Source organism: Podarcis erhardii, assembly GCF_964252035.2.
Source record: "Podarcis erhardii genome assembly, chromosome: 10".
NCBI lineage: Eukaryota > Metazoa > Chordata > Lepidosauria > Squamata > Lacertidae > Podarcis > Podarcis erhardii.
In genome coordinates, this window is record NC_138500.1 from 17,064,192 (window position 1) to 17,085,218 (window position 21,027).

Sequence of the window (21,027 nt, forward strand, 5' to 3'; positions counted from 1 at the left end):
CACGTCTTGCTATTGGCCGTTATCTTCTTGTGACCTTCCTTTCCTTTTCCCCAGTATGAAATGGCGCTCTGGAGTCAAGGTGCTCCTACACTTGGAAGGTGCATTAAATGGCTTTGACTTTTGCTGAGTGACTCTCCTCCGAGCTTATTTTATGAATGTCTGGGGCTGTGTTCCGCTTCCCACACGCCCTTCCCCCTCCAAGCAACAGGTTAGTTACCTCCTCTTTTTTGAAGGCCGGCCGGAGTTTGTCATCTTGAGGCTTTTCCTTTTTAGCTTCCACTTTAACCTCTTTCTCTTCCCCCTTTTGCAATGTTTCCGCAAGACGAAAAGGTCAATTTCCATGGCAAACCCTGCCCCATCTGCCACGGCGTCAACCAAGCTTGTGCTCACATACCCCCTGGTTCCGTGCCACTGCTGCTGCCGCCGTGCAACACAACTCCCTCCGGGTGGTAGCACAGTGACTTCCACATCCCTCTTGCACGCTCGTGCTCTCTTCCCTCCGTTCTGGAGTGCCCCGTGTCTGCGCATAGCCCAGCAGAGCTCAGTCTGTGCTTGGCTCTAATACTCAAGGGTGCTTATCTGGCACTCCCGCCACAAACGTTTGCCGGGTGCTCGTCCGCAGACCGCCCATGCTGTGCCTTTGTACCTTGCATATGCGCCCGGCTATTGCCCCCGGCCGACTGGCAGCCGTGGAAAGAGAAGGCAAGGGAGACGGTGAAGGTTTCAGAGCATGCACAAAATCCCACTGGAAGATCTGAGAGCCAAGAAGGGAACAAACAGACATGCACCACCATGCACTATGTTAGCGAGAGTTGGATGCCATAAGTTTAAGAACAAATAATAATAATAATAAAGATTTTTCCTTTTTTTGCAAGAGTTAGTGGTCCAAAGTGCAGAGGGATGACTGTGAGCAAGTCGCAATCCAGCCATTTTTTGGTTTTGTTTTGGTAAAATGCATTACATTTCCCATGAAACACAAGTGTAGTAAGTTGGCTGAGTGCAAAATGTTTACTGTACCTGTTTTCTCAGGGAAGCTGCCGGGGCTTTTTCTTCTTGCACTTTCTTCTCTTTTACCTGTTTGTCTTCTATTTTCTTCTCTTCTCCCTTCCTCCCTTTTGCCTGATCTACCTTGGTCTCCTCAGCCTTTTGCTTTGCCTTCAACCTTTCCTCTTCTAGCTTAGCCTTGTCTTCCGCTGCCTTCTTCGCCCTCTCCCGTTCCTCAGCCTCCCTCTTTGCCTGTTCCTTTGCCCTTTCCTCGGCAGCTTTCTTCTCTTCGGCCGCCTTAGCCCTTTCCCTCTCCTCAGCTTCACGCCTCTCTTTCTCCTGGGCAGCCCTTCTCTCCTCTGCCTCAATCCTCTTCCTCTCTTCCTCCGCTTTCCGTTCTTCTTCTGCTTTGATCCTTTCCCTTTCCCTTTCCTCTGCTTCTAACTTCTCTTTCTCCTCAGCTGCCCTTTTCTCTGCTTCGAGCCTCTCTCTCTCCTCCTCAGCCCTCCTTTCTGCCTCTGCTTTAGCCCTCTCCATTTCTTCTCTCTCAAGCCTTTCTTTCTCCTCTAATTTTTTCTTTTCTGCCTCTGTTTCATCTTCTTCTTCTGTCTTTTGATCTAAGGCTACGGTAATATTTATTACCTCCCCACTCCCTGTTTCCTCCTCAACTGCTAGGGCATCGGTGCCGTTTTCTACTTTTCCCTCATCTGCGTTTACCTCAAAATGTTTTATTTCTACCACCACAGCTTCTTCTGCATTGTCTACTGTTTCCTTTTCTAATGTTACTTCTACCTGATTATCCTCTATGGTTCTTTGCTTTGGCTTCTCATCTTGAGGTTCTTCCTTGTCTTCCTCATCTTTCTTCTCGTCTTCCTCGTCCTGTCTCAAGTTGTTCCTCTGGTACGATTTGGTGATGGTTTCAGTTTCCTCTACCTCATAGCGTCTCCTATGGGTGTCCACTTTTTCATCTTTCTCTGGGGTCTCGTTTTCTTCCACATTGTTCATCTCCTTTTTGCTTATGAGTGACAGGCTCTCGTCAGTAATTGTCGGGTCAAACTCCTTCTGGCGTTCCATGGCTTCTTGGAGACGCTTCTGACGCCTTTCTTCTCTCCTGGCCAGCCTCTCCAGGAACACGGAATCATCATCCCCATCCCCTTGACTATTTGTAACGGTGGTAACTGTTGTCATAGTACTTTTGGTCTCTTCTTCAATGCTACATAAGACACAAAATTAGCAATACTCTGTGAGCCTTCAACCACAACAAAGTGCTTTGGTTTTACGTCAACTATTACATTAATATTCTTTATCATTATATTTATAAGCCGCCAACTCCTAGAGGAGCACAATGAAATCAGTAAAATATCATCGAAGTGAAAAATCACAAAATAGGGTGGTATCTTGGTTCTCAAACTTAATCCATTCCGGGAGTTTGTTCGACTCCCGAAACTGTTAAAAAACCAAGGCGTGGCTCCCAATTGGCTTCAGGAGCTTCCTGCACTCAAATGGAAGCCGCGCCAGACGTTCAGCTTCCGAAAAAGGTTCGCAAACCAGGACACTCACTTCCGGGTTTGCAGCGTTCGGGAGCTGATTTGTTTGACAACTAAGCTGTTCGCGAACTTAGGTACTACCGTACAGGACAAGTGATAGACACTGAATCAAATGAATTCTCTAAAAACATCTGGAGAAACAAGAATGTTTTCAGGGGTGACAAATGTTAGAATGCATGGACATTCCGTGAAGCTGAATGTTGAAAGATTCGGGACAGATAAAAGAAAGTACGTCTATATCCCACAGGAGGCCACCAAATCTAGATGGCTTTAAAAGAGGATTAGGCAAATTCATGGAGGAGAGGGACATTCATGACTATAGGCCAGGCATAGCCAAACTTGGCCCTCCAGATTTTTTGGGACTACAACTCCCATCATCCCTAGCTAACAGGACCAGTGGTCAGGGATGATGGGAATTGTAGTCCCAAAACATCTGGAGGGCCAAGTTTGGCCATGTCTGCTATAGGCCATGACTGCTATGCTCTGCCCCCACAGCTAGAGGCAGCAATGCTTCTGAATACCAGGTTTTGGAAAGAGCATGATAGAATAATGCTCCTGAGCTCAGGTCCTGCTTGCAGAATTTCCCACAGGCCTCTGGTTGGACACTGGACTAGATGGGCCACTGGCCTGATCCAGCAGCCTCTTCTTATGTTCTTAAATATCAGAACTGTAGGTGCCTGCTTGATTTCAGTTAGGGGAAGTGTTGCCAGATGTGATAAATTTGACAAAGTTTGGTTCCCTCTTAGTGAGTTATGTAAACAAGTATCTCGCTCCTCCTCCTCTTCCTTTCACCCAAGGCTTCCTTTTGGGTGGAGGACCTATTTACAAATGCAATTATGCAAACCATACGTATGTTCGCTTCCTAGTCACGAACCCAATGTTTGCAATTCTTACTGTATCTTTGGTTTGAACGCTTGTGCTGACTGTACTTACCAGGGCTGCTCAATTTGAAGCACTCTTCTCTTCCGTGTTGGCAATGTTAAAACTTTCAATCAAATGTTTGTTTTTAAAAAATACACTTTGTGTTCCAGATTACTGGTGCCTCTATTACACTAAACACTTCTTTCAGTTGGGAGAGTAGATGATATAGAACAGGCATCCCCAAACTCAGCCCTCCAGATGATTTGAGACTATAACTCCCATCATCCCTGACCACTGGTCCTGTTAGCTAGGGATGATGGGAGTTGTAGTCCCAAAACATCTGGAAGGCCAAGTTTGGGGGTGCCTGATATAGAACATTGGGTTAAACAGCAGAAACAGAGCCGGCCCACCTATTAGGCCGGGTGAAGCAGCCGCCTCAGGGGCACAGCAGCAGAAGGCAGCACATTCACCTTTTGCCTCAGGTGGTGAAACAGGACAGGTCACCCCTGAGCAGGAGCTATTACATTACTTGACACTTCTGCGCCCTGATTTGTCAGGCAAGCAGAGAACACAGTCATAGAGTAGAGTCTTACTTGTTTTGGGCATTGACTTCAGGCTTCTCTATCACTTGCCCTGTAAAGTCATCATCTTCCTTTTGCCGCAGTCTTTCTTGCCGGGCCCGCCTGCGGCGTTCTCTGGCAGCCTCTTCCTCGTCGTCGTCATTTCTTTGGTAGGCTAACCTGCAAAAGACCATTTGGGAGAGGTCAGAGCCTTTATTCAATCCATTCTGGAGTGATTGTGAGCCTGCAAACCACTTTGCTGTTGTTCATTCAGTGGTGCATTGACATTAGACTGTTTCTAAGGTTACAGAGTTTCTACTATTGTACAACACAACCAACGTATGCGCGGAGGAAGCAAAACAGAAAAGAAGAGAAAGAAGGCAGGTCTCTGTACCCAGCAAGCCTACAATCTGAAATTTGGCCAGAGTGGGAAGTCTACAAGAAGAGGGAAGGGAAGGGAAAGGAGCAGGGTAGTGAAGCAAGAGGTGATTGCCAGGAATTGCATGCAATTAACATTGCGCTGTGGTCTAAACCACTGAGCCTTGGGCTTGCTGATCAACAGGTTGGCGGTTTGAATCCCCGCGATGGAGTGAGCTCCCATTGCTCAGTCCCAGCTCCTGCCAACCTAGCACTTCGAAAGGACATCAAAGTGCAAGTAGATAAATAAGTACCACTCTAGCGGGAAGGTAAATGGCGTTTCCATGTGCTGCTCTGGGGTTAGTGTTCCGTTGCTCCAGAAGCAGCTTAGTCATGCTGGCCACATGACCTAGAAAAACTGTCTGTGGTCAAACGCCAGCTCCCCCGGCCTGTAAAATGAGATGAGCGCCATAACCCTAGAGTCATTCGCGACTGGACTTAACTGTCAGGGGTCCCTTTAACATTCCCAGGTTTTGTTTCTGTTGGAGGTGAGAACCAAAGGGTTAAGTGAAAGGCTTTATGGGAAAAAGTGAAAGGTGTTGGGTCATGAGGTACTCCAGCAGGGATGTTCAGGCGTTGAGGAGCATCAAGGGCCTTGTAAGTTCCAAAATGAACCCATGTGGCTGTTTTCCAACAGCTTGGTGCAAAAACACCATTTTCACGGGGGAACGTGGAGTCGTCATGTCAGAAGCTGCCCTAAGGGGGAGGAGTGAGAAAGGGAGAAAAAGCTGTATCAGCAGACATTTCACACCCTGGCTTTACGAGTTCCAAAAGAAACTTAAAAGCCAATGTTGCCGTTAACGTGCCAGAGCTGGAGTGGAAGCTATGCTCCCATGCTGCGTTTCTTGGCTTTGGCACGGCGCAAGCTTTTGTTGTGGTTGGTTTGCCCCTGCCCCTTGTTCCACCACAACTGTTTCTTTTAATCTTGCTGGTGAGACCATGCCATAAAAAGAAGAAAAAGTGGGAGGAGGCATGTGTCAGCAGGGCAGCCCTTGCGGTTGGAAGAGTTCAAAGCAGAGACAAAGCAGAAAGCCTTGACCCTAAATGAGAAGGATCTGGTACGAATAAGGGATAAAGCAGAGCCCTATCCTGGCATTCAAAACAATGAGGCACCAACTCTGGGTGAGCATCTGCAGCAGGGAATCTGCTTTACTTAAAAATTTAGAACCCTGGAAGCCATGCATAAAAGCTTCCCACCCAGTGCTGGATTTACGTATAAGCTAAACAAGCTATAGCTTAGGGCCCTACTCTCTTGGGGCCCCCAAAAAAAATTAAAGGGGAAAAATTGGATGTACATTTCCAAAATATAAGATAAAAAACAAATAAAATAAAACCTACGTACAGCAACAGTGTTTTATGTTGTGTAGGCTCCTATGATATAAGTAAAGGCCCCGCCTGCTAGCCTGCTCCCTAAAAAAATCACTGCTTTGCTCATTTCTATATATAGGGTGCCTACATTCTGCATGGACTGGTTGCATGTTCAACAATTACTTTGATAAAATACATATTTTGTTATGTGCAAATGGCTTGAGATACCTATTATGTCCATTACCATATAGCATATATTCAACACGAAAAACAGCAACAATTTTATGTTGAGAAAGGACAGCTGGACACATAAAGGGCCCCATTACCTTCAGTAGCTTAGGGCCTCATCAAACTTAAATCTAGCCCTGGTAGGTGATGTTGCCAGCTAGAGGAAAAGGAACGCCATGGGGAAGGAATTGGGTTGGGTTTGCATATTAATACAATCCTATCTAATCTGCTCTTCCCGAAACAACACACAAACCAAAATACACCTGTCCTGCAATAGTCACGCTTCCCAGAATTTTGCAAAACAGTTCTCCAACCCCAAAAGGGAGTTCTAATTCAACCTAGATGTCCTGGCATCGCAGCATTTTGCATTTCATCCACTCCCAATATTACAGAAGGAAAGATATGAACAAGGCGTACAGCTGCCAGCCATGCGCTTAGTTTTAGGTCTAGTGAAGAAATGCAAGAGATAAATAAAATAAAGGTCAATCAATAAAAGGTAATGCTTAATTTGGTCCTCACAGACACCTCATACTTTGCCTGGCTAACTGTGCCTGCCACATCCAGAACATGCCACATGTGTGTTTCTCTTAATAAACACATAAACTGCAAAAGGCAGACACTTGTTACCAAACACCATGAAGCTGGGACCCACCAAAGCTCCATAATGCAAGCTGTGGGCCCCCTGCAACATTCCATGCAAGTGAGATATTCCCCAGCCAGGGCAAACATTCATTTCTGCCTCCTTTCTAAGCAACCCAGGATGTCAAATCAACAATGGCCTTCTCCAGAATGCAACTTGCACAATCCACACTGAGATAACGTTCTCTCTACCTGCAGCATGTCTCTTAACAAACCTTTTCCCTGGTTGAACATCTGCTTGCTGCAAGCTATTTTGTCACCGCTGGGAAAACAGCTCCATAATGATAGGCTTCTCTGCTCTCCTGACCATCTGATATGCCTTATTAAATATTCAGCTGAAAGGAGGGTGTTGTGAGATAAGAGCACTCTTCTCTCTTTCGCTCTTTGCTCGGGGCATTTCCCATATATGGTCAACCGGGAACAGGAAGTGCACTGCTTCGTTAAACCAGGGGTAGATCACAGGGGGCCTCTGAACGTTGCTGAACTCCCATCAGCCCCAGTTAGCGAGCCCATGGTCAGGGATGATGGGATCACAGGAAGCTGCCTCCTATAGAGTCAAATCCACTGGTCCATCTAGCAGTCAGTGTTTCCCAAACTTGGGTCTCCAGCTGTTTTTGGACTACAACTCCCATCATCCCTAGCTGGCAAGACCAGTGGTCAGGGATGATAGGAATTGTAGTCCATAAGCAGCTGCAGACCCAAGTTTGGGAAACACTTGATCTAGCTCAATATTGTCTACACTGATGGCCAGCAGCTCTCCTGGATTTCAGACAAGGGGTCTTTCCCGGTCCTGCCTGAAGATGCACTTTCCGCATGCATAGCAGAGGCTGTAGCACTGAGAGGCTGAAAATCTCACCCCCAACCTTGCCTTAAGAGAGTCATAGCTGGAATAACTCTAAAGGCCCTCTGCCACTGCACTTTTGTTTTTACATCAGCCTGGCTGCTTGGCTCTCCTTTCTATATAGTCATTTTTAATATGCCATACCAGGGGGAGGGGGCATTTTCAGAGAGGGGTTGTGGCTGGGGAAGGAATAACCCCTCCCTTCTTAGCATACTGGGGACATAGACACAGACACACAGACACACATGCCATGCCCCCCCCCGTGTAATTAATTACAGAAAAACAGAGGATGTAACAGCATTCAAGGCATTAAGCATCAACATGCTGTTCGCCTCTGAATCTCCATGTTCAGAAGCAGCTTAGCTCCGAAGGCCAGTTCCTGGGGAGCAGCGACAGGAGAAGCCTGTGGACTTCATGTCCTGCTTTTGGGTTTTCCCAGAGACATCTGGACAGCCACTGTGAGAAACAGGATGCTGAACTAGGCGGGCCCTTGGTTTCATCAACCAAAGCCCTGCTTGAGCCTTTTGTAGGAACCACAGAGATAATGTGTGTGAAACCCTTTGAAGGCTTGCTGGCTTGTCAAGCAGATAAATAGGTCCAGATAGGTCAGGCAACTTGTCTTGCATAAGCTGCATGCAAGACGAGCCACATACGCTGAGGTGGTCCCTTTCTCAATTCAGTCTAAAATCTACCAGCCTATGGTTTGCTTTCCGTCTTGCACACACCTTGATGTCATCATCTCCAGCCAAGGGACTGAGAAGACAGGTATGCCTTCTTTTACCGTAATGCCTCTCTCCTTCCAGAAGTGCCTCCAGATATTCTGTTTCATGACTTCAACATTTTGACCCTAGTTATGTTACACACACACACAGATTTTTTGGGGGTGGTGGTGGTGGAGAACTCCCGTCACCAAATCTGAAATGTAGATTTTGAAGGAGAGCTGTAGTTCAGCTCATGTATCGGTTCAGGAAGTGGGAATCGAGTAAGTTCACATCTCTGTCTGCTTGTTCCAGTACCTATAAGAAAATGTTTGCACATCATGAAGGACCTTAAGACTATTCCAGTGAGGCAGTTGTTGTGTTGTTATAGTCCTACCTTAAATGACAAAGTCATTGCAGTATGTGCACATAGAAAAGGTTCACTGGGAAAGAGGAGCCCTTTCTCTTGCTAAGCTTGCTAACGTGATGTACACACCCGGCCAAGGAAGTGGTTGGAGTTCTTAGCTGCCCTTAATATCTGCATTTACATCCTGCTAAAAATAAAATGGGATACACCACCAGCTATCAATCTCCTCCCTCAAGAGGCATTATGGTTTTGGCCACTTGCGACAAAATTTCTCGACATTTCAGCTATTTCCACTCGGAGCCGTAGGTTTTTGCTGTGACTGCCCATCAAGGCTCTGTGATTTGACGCTGCTTGTTCTCTCTTTTGAGCTGTCTGTTCTCATCAGCTGCATTACACTTTATAGTATTTATTTGTCTTAGGGAAGCTCCAAAATGTCTCAATCCAGACTGCCAGGGTAGGTACGGCAAGGAGAAGTTGCAGGTTTTGTTTCCAAGGAACTTCCCGTGCAAGTATTACATACGCCAACCAGATTGCAAAAAAAGAGGGGGGAGAAGGAGAAAACATGCAGCTTGGTGGATTAATTGGATGCAGAGCTGGATTGTTTACAAATCTATTCTTAAAATTTAATTCATCTCTTCCTATCTAAAAATACATCTTGGCAAACATATAGCTCAGAGAAGCTCAAGCCTGGCATAGCAGCTAGGAAATGGAGAATGTCTCCTGGGGAATCACAGCATCACAGACTAAGGGCTGAATTGAAGTCTGTATTGGGTGCTAGAATGGACCATATTCAAGGGCCCCCAATTGCATGAGTTCAGATGCACACCGTGAATTATAATGTGAAGACATTCTCCCTATGAGACCACAATGGTAGAGCACATGCACTGCATGCAGGAAGTTCCCAATTCAACCTGCAACACCTTGACTTTAAAGCCTGGTAACATAATTGGGAGAAACCCTTGCCCCAAGCCAGTTTGGCCCCTGATGCAAAGCCTAAAATAGCACGCCCTTGCCCACCAGGGAAGAAGGGGTGAGTGAAGATCTACATCAGGAACAGGAGGGGGAGAAATTTGACACCAGGATCTGCTGCCCCTGGCAATCCCACCATCTGAGGAGGTTGCCTAATAGGTGGGCCGGCCCTGCCTGGAGAGCTCCTGCTATTCAGAGCGGCTAATAGCAATGAAGGAGAAATTAGTTCGTTCTGTATTTTAAAGCAAAACCAACCTAATTTGCTGGTTTGTGCCTTATAGATTATCCAGCATTAGAGACTGTAGGTCTTTGCATAACAGTTTCCAAGAACCACTAGTGGGGAAGAGTGCTGCTGTGCTCTTGTTCTACCTGAAAGTTTCCCTTATTGGCCAATGTGAGAGCAAGATGCTGATCTAGCATCTGGTCTGATCCAGCAGGGTTCTTCTCATGTGGCTTAAAACACAGCTACCTATTAGGTTAAGCACTTATTCGATTTTTGCAATGAAGTTGTAGTGCAAAGCTGCACACATAAATTTAAAATTGTGTACAGCAGTCCTAAGTATTTTAGGGGGAAAGCAAAGCATACAAAAATGTGTGAACTAGGAAGAAAATGCATACAAATGTGCACAAGTTAAACCAAAAAGATAGGGCTATACAGAGCTATGACTGAGCACATGGAAAACTGACATGGAAGAGAAATTGGCTTATCCATCCACCTCTAATAGATAATAGATGTGTCACATGCACCAGTCTGTGAGGTAGAAATATCAAAGTGTGAAGAATGAACCCATGCAGGAACATCAAGAGGAACATCAACGAAGAATTTCTTTTGAGCATTTCTAGAGGCCTTAAATCTGAACTTTTCTTCTAAACATCACCACCTTGCTGTGTACAACTTTAAATTTAAATTCAAATTTTACTTTTCCTTTATGTATTTATAGGCTACTTTGTTGGATAAAGTCCACCAATATCTATAGGCATCCCCTTTTTTTAAAAAAAAAAAGGTAGAAAGACTGATCTTTTGCTTCATAGCATGAAACGCAAGCTGATTCTACAAAACACATCTGCAGCAAGTCTATAAATTGCCTTCTGCTTATATCTCAGGAAGAACTGCAGGCAAGGCAGCCTGTAAAGAGAGCAAAAATAAAACCTTCAGCTACTGAAACAATGTTAAATTTGCCTCCAACAAAAAGATAAAAGGGCTTTGCTGGAAGCATCCCAAAGCCAAAGCGAGTAATGTGCTCAATATGCGAAGTCTACAATGGTTTGCTGGGTTGCCACATCTACGATGGGTTTGAGACTCAGTGCTCTGGGAGGGCAGCCTTTTTTAACCTTTGCCACAGATCACCCAAAAGATACACATGTCCAAAGGTGGGATATCAGACTTCTGTTTTGTATGGATGGCAAATCCGCCATTTTCAGCTTCTCTCAATTTCTCATTTTCCCAATCTCCAATTCAGTTCTCCATGTTACTTTGTATTGTGCACAGTCATATAAAACATAGTGGCAGCACCAAAAATCTCTCTGGCCAGGTATTGTAAATCCCATCACTGTCTGAGTGGGATAATATAGAACTGGAAATCACAGACACTGGCAAAATAAAAAACTAAACATGGAAGTTATGGAGTATGTACCTCGCTTGGAATGGAATAAATTTTGATGCTAGGGTAGCCAGTCACATACTGCCTAAAGAGAATGTTAATGACTCCCCCCGCCAAAAGGACAGATAGACAGACACTTGCATAAAATTTGCAAATGTGAATTCATATGAACAGAGGCAAATTTAGAAACAATTTAGAAGAAATTCATCTCCACGCTGTGGGGAAGATTATGACCAGGTGACTGTGTGCCTGCTTAGTCTCTCGGGGTGGATGTGCTGCTACAAAGGAACCCCTGCTCTTCCTTCTTAGAGTTATTTATCTTTAAGCTGACTTGGCCCAGACAGCCCTTCCAACAGAGGACTATGACATGCGGTCAACAGAGTTTGTTCCATAATGTATTAATTCAGGGCCAGCCCACCCAGGAAGTAGGGTGAAGCAGCCGCCCAACTTCTGTCAGAGAAGCAGCACCAAATTCTCGTGCCAGATCTCGTGAGACCTTATGGAGCGCGAGAAATGAGATCTGGCAGAAAATCGGTGCCTATGGCAGGGCCATTTCTCCACCACTGGCAGAGGCGGTGCAGTGGGGCCAGAGGAGGCGAGTGGCCCAGCAAAGGAGGAGGCACTGCAGGGAGACAGAGTGGGGCAGCACTTCTCATTTCACCTCGAGAGGAAAAACTAGGATGTGACACCCCTGTGTGTAACACCCCACGGTCCTGCTTGCAGGCTTCTGATTGGCATCTGATTGGCCACTGGTCCAGAACGCTGGACTAGATGGGCCTGATTCACCAGGGCTCTTCTTCGCAAGTCTATGTTCTAGTAGGTTGTGCTCAACTTAGATTGCACAGCTATATCCATATTCTAATAAGAGAGGTGAGAAATGTCCCCATTGTGATGGCTTTTCTACCAGAGAGCAGGCTTCCCAACCAACAGGGAAGTGCTCTGCATGCGTTTCCTAGATGATACGTACCCATGGAGTGTTTCCTTCCCCCCTTTTCCAGCTGGTGGACTAACTATTGCTAGCAACCAGAAAGCCATGCGTGTGAAAGAAAGACCCACCCCAAACAAGAGCTGACTGTGAAATTTCACATTAATTGAAATAAACTGGGCTGATTTGGAGGGAGGGGAGACCTGGCTTCCCAAAGATGTGCTGTGCTGAGCTGTGTGGCATGTGGAGAACAGAGCTAACAAGAATCAGATGCCCCACATTCCTACATCGCCAACGTCTCCATATACTTGCTGGATGGATAGATACCATGCACAGCAGAAAGGATCTTTCTTCAAAGTGGGGGATTTGCAGCATACCTTTGCCAAGCACTTTTGTACAATTAAAAAATATGCTGCTGAACTTCCTTTCTAACCAATGGAAACCAAACTATCATTTGCGATGAGGCGAGACACTGAGTCACCACCTCTCAGCCTCAGTACCCCTGCTTCCAAACATATAACTGTTGACCAACCTCACAATACCACTGTAGCCATGACTAAGGAAGGTCTCTAATAACAATAATAACAATAACAATAACAATAATAATATTAAAAAAGTAATAATAATAATATTTATTACTTATATCCCACCCATCTGGCTGGGTTTCCCCAGCCACTCTGGGCAGCTTCCAACAGGAGATTAAAAATACATTAAAACATCAGTCATTAAAAAACTTCCCTAAACAGGGCTGCCTTCAGATGTCTTCTAAAAGTCAGGTAGTTGTTTATTCCTTTGATATCTGATGGGAGGGTGTTCCACAGGGCAGGAGCCACTACCAAGAAGGGCCTCTGCCTGGTTCCCTGTAACCTCACTTCTCGCAGCGAGGGAACCGCCAGAAGGCCCTCAGAGCTGGACCTCAGTGTCTGGGCTGAACGATGGGGGTGGAGACGCTCCTTCAGGTATACTGGGCTGAGGCTGTTTGTGCTCGGAATTGTGAATTGTGCTCGGAAACGTACTGGGAGCCAATGTAGGTCTTTCAAGACTGGTGTTATGTGGTCTTGGCGGCCGTTCCCAGTCACTAGTCTAGCTGCCGCATTTTGGATTAATTGTAGTTTCCTGGTCACCTTCAAAGGTAGTCCCACGTAGAGCGTGTTGCAGTAGTCCAAGCTGGAGATAACCAGAGCATGCACCACTCTGGCGAGACAGTCTGCGGGCAGGTAGGGTCTCAGCCTGCATACCAGATGGAGCTGGTAGACAGCTGCCCTGGATACAGAATTGACCTGTGCCTCCATGGACAGCTGTGAGTCCCACCTCCTTTCCACACACCCCAACTTCAAAACCATTTGACTTCCTCCCTTCAGCCCATCCCTGTTCCCACTTCATAAAATGGCTAAGACTGATGTCTTTGCTCCAACTTTTTGTAAACGGCTTTGAAGTGTTTTATGATCAAGGGGTGCATGAAGAATAAGCAATAAACTGGGAAGATTGCCATGTAAAAATGTCCTGAAGTTCTGAAAGTTCTGAATATATTCCGAGATTAACAGAAATATTTGCGTTATTTGGATTACACTCAGCGCCAAGTATGATCAAACAGTTTGGAAACATACGGTGACACAAAACTGACTGCCTTTAACTTATCCCTCATATACAAAGGAGCTCATCTTTCCCCACAGATAAGCATGAGGAAAATAGTATATCCAAGGGTATTGAAAATATTGAAGTGCCTTTGTAGACAAAACCAATATAGCACTGTCACTATTGTGGTTCTGAAAAGGCAGATTTAACCCAAACTGCTCCTGGTTGAATCAGCTTCTGTGCCCAAAGAAACTATTTCTTCTGACTACGATGAGGCACCAGGTCACCTTCTGGCTGAAACCAGCAGGCCTGAGTCGGCTCAGTGCCTGGATGTTAAGGCCACCTGGGAACCATATCTATGCCATCTTGGGTACCACAATTAAAGAAAAGCAGGGTATAAATATGAAGAAGTGTAAAATAATAGTTCACAAAAATGAAGATATAAAGCAGGTTTCTTAACCCTCAGAATCCTAGTTGCCCTCCTGTAGATCTGTCCCTGGGTAAGCTTCTTACAAAGAGAAGTTCACTGCCAAGATATTTAACATTTCTGGCGCTGCAAAGTTCTGCTGTAATTATGCTTAAGAGGCTTCAGGCCTACACACAGCATGAGTGATATGTTTTATGGCTAAAAGCCTGTAGGCAATTTGGCTACACTGAGCCAAACAAAAGCCAAGGCTCTGTATCAGGTGTTCGCAGGCACAATTATTTCAGGGCTTTTAACTTAAAGGCACGCCGTCCCCAGTGTCAGATTCTTCAGAGGGGGGGGGGGACTGTAGCTTACCATGGCAGGGGATAAATAGATATATTCTATCTAAAATAGATATGTTCTGTTTTAGATTCACAACCCAACTACCCCAAAAAGGCTTTTCAGAGAGCCAAAGAACGAGCTACAGAAAAAGGGCTGAGTTCGGCGCCGGCAGTCACCTCTTACATTTAATCTGTGGTTTCATCCAATTTGACTTCAATTGCACAAAACGTTCCTATGCACATGCTGATCTGCTCATCTTTGCCTCTAGTTAAGTGAAAAAGCAGTGCAAGGCGGCCAAAAATGGTTCCAAAGATAACACAAGGAAGACTGCTTAGCTTTGGTTGCTGCTAGACTTACAAGGCGTTGGTTGCTAAATGTCGCTAATGAGCCTCCCGATGAGTGACAGCGATGATGCCATTTACCAAAGTTCTAAGAAAATGTTGTAATAAGGAACCATGGGGGGGGGGTCATACAAGTGTCTGCCTTGAGTTCACGCACAAGCCTCTTTCTCCTTTCCTGGTGCATTCCTGATTTGCTCTCTTTTGCTATCAGGGCACTGTGGGTTAAACCACAGAGTCTAGGGCTTGCCGATCAGAAGGTCAGCGGTTCGAATCCCCGTGACGGGGTGAGCTCCCGTTGCTCGGTCCCTGCTCCTGCCAACCTAGCAGTTCGAAAGCATGTCAAAGTCAAGTAGATAAATAGGTACCACTCTGGCAGGAAGGTAAACAGTGTTTCCATACGCTGCTCTGGTTTGCCAGAAGCGGCTTAGTCATGCTGGCTCCATGACCGGAAGCTGTACGCCGGCTCCTTCAGCCAATAAAGTCAGATGAGCGCTGCAACCCCAGAGTCGGCCACAACTGGACCTAATGGTCAGGGGTCCCTTTACCTTTACCTTAAATTTATGTTTAGCAACCATTCTGTGCATGTTAGGAAGTAGAATGAGAACTCCACCATTGTCCTATAGCTTCACCGCCTTGAGGCTCCTGAAGATTTCTTGCTTCCTTTAACATCAACCTCCCCAACCTTGCATCTCTCCATGCAGCTCAACTGCAGTTCTATGGTCAGCTCAACTGCAGTTCTATGGTCATTGGCCATGCTGGCTGCATTACAGAGCTCAAAGTCCAACAACTTCTGAGAACCCTGCGTTGGAGAAAGCTCTCCGGTGATTCCACACTTTCTCCCTTGCTGCTCTTTGGGGCCTGGAAATGCCTTCAGGAATGCATCCATGAAAACATTTCCTTGACTTCACACTTATCCTCAAAATATGTCAGTGAGATCTTTTGGACAACCTGCTAGTCCTAAAGCCCGACTACAACTCATCCCAAAAATGTGCTAACTGAAACAATCACATGTTATTTTCCTCTTTACCCCCTTGCTTCCATTTCCTTTCCCAGTTGTCCCACTTATCTGATATATTTGAAAAGGTAATGATGGGGAAACAAATGTCAAAAGATTTTGAATAAATGGACAAGTTATAGGAATTGGATAGCACGGGGGGGGGGGGGAGCAAACTCAAGCATCCAGATTAGAATGAATAATCTGTGTACATGGTTAAAGATCTGAAGAGATAACAAGTTTTTGGGGGAGGGGTAAAGTGGAGGGAGGGAGGGGGAAATTAGGATAAATTAGTAGGGACAAAAGTATATATTGTTATGTATAACTAATAGGAGGATGATTTTGATGCATGTTATTGTTAGGTTTTCGACTGAATGGTTTTTGTGGTTTTTTTTTTTGTTTTTTTTTGTAAGTTATTCGACAATCCTGGATGAAAGTGTGATAATAAAGAATGGGAAAATAAATAAATAATTTATTTTTTTTAAAAAACGTCCCACTTGAGTCTGTTTTTGCACTGAAAGGCCTTAAGAAAGTAAGACCAAACATATCTATCCCAGCATCCTGTTCTCAAGAGTGGCCAACCAGACCCCACAAGAAGCCCACAAGCAAGAGATTAACATCATACCTCTCTCCAGCTCATGACCCCAAGCAACAGGCATTCAAGGAGGCATGCTGCCTCTGATATTGGAGCTGGTGTCTTGCCCTTATTGCAAATAGTTGCTGAAAAGCCTTATCCTCCATTAGTGTTTCTTTAATCTCCATTTAAAGACACAAATTGGGGAGCCATGACTATATCTTGTGGCAGCAAATTCCACAGTTCAACTATGCGCTGCGGGAAGCTGTAATTCCTGTTTTCTCATTCTTTGCAAGAGAAGTTTTATATAAATAACAAAGAACAGCATATTCTTTTTCTTATTATTTCTAAAACACCCTCCGCAAAACTGAGAAGCAGAACAAAATGTGGTTCATTTTCTGCAGATGCGTGGGAGAAAACCACACAGAAGAATTTGCCACAGACCCTAATGTGCCCGAAATCCACCCCCATGCCTCCCATTTCTCAGCAATATGATCAACGCTCTGGGAGAGATTGATGGCTTGGACATGATATAGAAACGTAGCAAGTGGGCACTGTGTTATTTGCCTATTCTAGGCCACACACAAGTGGGCAGCAGTGACCAACTTAGCAACGCCATTTGGGGAGAGTCTTCCTATTTGGCCGCTATGTATATAGACTTGTCAGGTGGGAATTTCTCAATGCTAAGGCTGATTTCTATTCTCCCACAACGAACTCTGATTTGATGTTCTCTCTCTCCCTTTGGCTACTGTTAACTCCACGGGAGTTTTCTAACCAATGCTATCAACTGTTAAGTCTTTGAGTCCAGCTGCTAAATCAGTGCAGAAGACTGCACTGCACAGCTCAGGTCCGTTTAAAGCTAACGAGCACTTTGCAGCACACTTGCAAATGACTCACGCTACGTCGAAAGAACGCACACTGCACTTTAGTAGGCTTTGTAGAACCTCGGGTGAAAGATCAAAGCAGAACTCTACACAAGATCTTTGCCGTTTGGAACAAAGAAAACATTGTTGCATCCCTTTATTTCAACCTCTGGCAAACAGGTCTTGCAGTTCAGGCTTGAAGTGAGCATGAGCTCTGCCCAAATCAGAATCCTGACTCTGGATTCAAGGTAGGGCAGAAGCATTTTCTGACCATATAGAAGGTCTGCTGCTTCCACAAGGAACACTCTAGTTCTTCCCCATTCAGGTAGTTTTAAAAAGGTGAAGAAATACATAAACAGCATGTTACATTTGTCTATTTGTTTATCTACACTCCTGCTCAGTTTCTAGCTCTCATGGTTTCAGAGAACAGCTTTTAAAACTAGAACCATTGAGTCTTCAAATCTGGGAAACCAAGCCAACTAAACATGCTCCATAGATCCCCACCGATCCATCCCAGCGGCAAAAAGGAAGAGATAACACTGAAAAAATGTGGTATTGTTTCTTCACTGCAAGTGCTGCAGCAGACGGGGAAGATTCTTCGCTGTCTGTTTTGTTCCATTTGGCACTCTTAAAACACCCTCCTCCTCCTTCCTGTGCTACTGACGGGCACTTTCAAAGCACCAAAAATAAGCGGAATACATTTTTGTTTTGCGTTCCCTTTCTGCCGTGACACCCATCTGAAAACTTTCCCTCACATTCCAGCTCCTTTCCAGGAGGAAGCACTGAGGGAAAGGGCAGGGGGTGGAGGATGGTCAGAAGAAGTCCAGTTGACAGAGATCAGCAGAATAGCAGCAAAGAGGAGCCCCGGACCAGATTTGCCCTACCTTTCAAAGACAGAAGCGGGAGCCTGATGCTGCTAGGCTTCACACTCCCGTCATCCTCAGAGAGCATGGTCATGGCTGATGGGAATCCAACAGTATCTGGCAGGGCACATCCTTGCCTTAAAAGCAGGGTGGCTGATCTTGTGAAAAGCACAGATGGAAGGGCCCCTATGCACACCCCTTATGTATTTATAAAAAAAATACTATCTCCCAGCTTGCATCCCAGCTGGCACTGAATTTCAGCAGTGTGCAAAACTCCAGAGGAAAAGGAGAAACAGAGGAATGAAAGATGCAAAGGGACCTGGATGATGGTTAAGATGTGCTAGTTGTTGTTGTTGTTTAGTCATTTAGTTGTGTCCGATTCTTCGTGACTCCGTGGACCAGAGCACGCCAGGCACTCCTGTCTTCCACTGCCTCCCGCAGTTTGGTCAAACTCATGCTGGTAGCTTCAAGAACACTGTCCAACCATCTTGTCCTCTGTCGTCCCCTTCTCCTTGTGCTCTCCATCTTTCCCAACATCAGGGTCTTTTCCAGGGAGTCTTCTCTTCTCATGAGGTGGCCAAAGTATTGGAGCCTCAGCTTCTGTCCTTCCAGTGAGCACTCAGGGCTGATTTCCTTAAGAATGGATAGGTTTGATCTTCTTGCAGTCCATGGGACTCTCAAGAGTCTCCTCCAGCACCAGAATTCAAAGGCATAAATTCTTCAGCCATCAGCCTTCTTTATGGTCCAGCTCTCTCTTCCATACATCACTACTGGGAAAACCATAGCTTTAACTATACGGACCTTTGTTGGCAAGGTGATGTCTCTGCTTTTTAAGATGCTGTACCGAGACACAAACCTAGGCTTTGCTTCAGCTGAAGATGTGGATCTGCACACCACTCAGTAATGATGTATAAAAGTAACTTTCTGCACATCAAAAATGAACGGGGGAGAGCATTATGCGCCGATAGTTCTGACCTTCACAGCACACACCTCTACTTCTGTGAAATGGGCACATTATCAGTGTGGTGCTGTGGTTGGAAAGAAGGACTGGGGAGATCCTGGTTCAAATCCCCAATGAACCATGGATCTCACTGGGTCACCTTGGGTGGGCTAGTCGTTCTCTCTCAGCCTAAGCTACCTTGCAGGGTTGTTTGTGAGGATATAATGGATCTGTGGTGTATAAGCATCACGCAAGCAAATCAGGGCAGATAGAGGATGAATTATCATTGTCATATAGCTTCCCCGCACATCCTCAATAAAGTCCAGGTAAGCTTTGTACAAGCAAATCATGGTGAATGCTCAATAAACGGGGAGGAGCCCCCAATTCACGGTGGGACAACAGTTTTTCTGGCAGCATCTTCTGGCTCCAGGTATTTCAGCTTTGTTCACTGCACCAGTGAGTGACTCATTGAGCAGATACATAAAATATAATGAAGGGAGGGAGGGAAGGAAGGAAGGAAGGCTATAATGTCGTGACCATCGACTCTACAAGGGATTTCAACAGTGGAACAAACTGACTCGTGACCAGCTAAGCCAAACCACCGCTGCGCAGGCCAAACCACACCATATCCTCCTCAGTGAGAGAGGGAGTTAATATATGCACTGCCTCATTTCTTTGACCTCGCCAATAAAAGCTGTGCATTTTTTATTTGCCCTTATTCGGACAATCTCGGTTATCAACCTCTGGGCCCTAAAGTTTACTTTGCGAACATACGCTGCACATCAGCAATAAAAAAGCAAAATAAAATAAAGCACGCATCGGAAATTAAAAGGAACAGGGAAGAAATAAAAGCCTGGGAGTTCACTTGGGTTTGTGCAACTGCATCAGAATTTGTGACCAATTAAAAAAAAGAGAGAGATTTTATTTTTAAAAAAAGAGAGTAATCTTATCTTGTTGATAATTTTAGCAAGGACTCAGATCTGCATCCTGTAACCTGTAAAATACAGAGTGCCTCTCAGCACATACCAAGTGTATTTGCCTGATTACCAAGGAAGCAAACTCTTAGTTGGTGCTGAGGCAAGTTTGAACCCTGCACCTCTCATTTTATGGACTAAACTGTATTAAATTCATTACACATAGCTTGAGGTCAGCTTGCTTATACGCTGACTGGGCGTTGCTTTAAACCAATTCAACACTAAGCCAGGATTCTTTGAAAGCCAAAGTAAACGCGAGCAAAGTATCCAGAAGGATCAATATTCAATTATGATAGAAATCGCCCCTTACCAGTTCAGGGTGGGCGGTGGTTGTGACCTGTTGTGTGGCAGCCATTTGCTTCCTCCCCCAGCCACTGCGGAGCATCACAGGTTCCCGCCAGACCTGATTTGATCCAATCCACGGCAGTCTGGGGGGCGGGGCTTGGGGAGTGGACCCGAGTGTGGCAGTCTTCATTCAGGTCCGCTCCCAGCCTATATAATGGGGCTGGCGCTGCTCTCGGCAGCACATTCGGCCGGGAGCATCACCCACCCGCTGCTCGTTATTGCCTTTGTGTTGGTGTCGTAAACCTTTCCTTCCAGGATGTTTTGTGGGCTTTGCTATAGTTTGTAAGGGTTGCCGTATTTGGAGCCGGGAAGGAATTTTCCCGGCTCTTCAGGTTTTGCCTTCCTTGATGCATTGTAAAACCCTTGTGCGTATGTATTTGCCAAATTTCTATCCCTCCATTCCTTCCAAAGAAGGTAGAACTCTCATGAGTGAACTGATTACTACTGTGAAAGAAATTTTGATGAAAAGACACTTGAAAGCCATTTAAAAGCCAATTATATATATTTTTAAATAAACCACAGGTACACCTTCACTTTTACTTTTTGGGATGTCTTACTGCTGAATACACAAGAAGCTCCAATGATAACGTAGGCAAAGTCTAAGTCTACGAAACTCCATCCTTTTGAGAGCCAATTGGATTTGGGGTGAAACATCCAAAAATGGCACGGAAAAAGTTAGGTAGTAGGTGAGGGAAAACAACACCTTTAAAATGAGAAAATATTTTTCACAGTGGTGGAAAACTAGGAACACACAAACACACGAATGCAATGTGAGTGTCTGAGGGCCCTGCTCCTTCCTGCCACTCACCATCTGGCCTGGGGCGGGGCCTGAGGCCTCACAAGGACTGCTGGACTCTGCTGCCCG

The 21,027-nt window shown here is 45.5% G+C and overlaps 1 protein-coding gene across 7 annotated transcripts in view; it reads right to left on the minus strand.

Annotated features, from left to right (window-relative positions):
- Positions 1-21,027, minus strand: part of CALD1 (caldesmon 1) — a 190,384-nt gene that overhangs the window by 22,448 nt on the left and 146,909 nt on the right. For 5 of the 7 annotated variants that reach the window (XM_081879745.1, XM_081879744.1, XM_081879742.1 and 2 more), the window contains 3 exons: positions 3,986-4,132; positions 1,018-2,197; positions 218-301 (listed from right to left, as the gene is read on the minus strand). In XM_081879745.1, the coding sequence (XP_081735871.1) occupies positions 218-301; positions 1,018-2,197; positions 3,986-4,132 (1,411 nt within the window). The remainder of the gene's footprint in view (positions 1-217; positions 302-1,017; positions 2,198-3,985; positions 4,133-21,027) is intronic. The other 2 variants (XM_081879747.1, XM_081879746.1) reach the window with 1 other exon arrangement.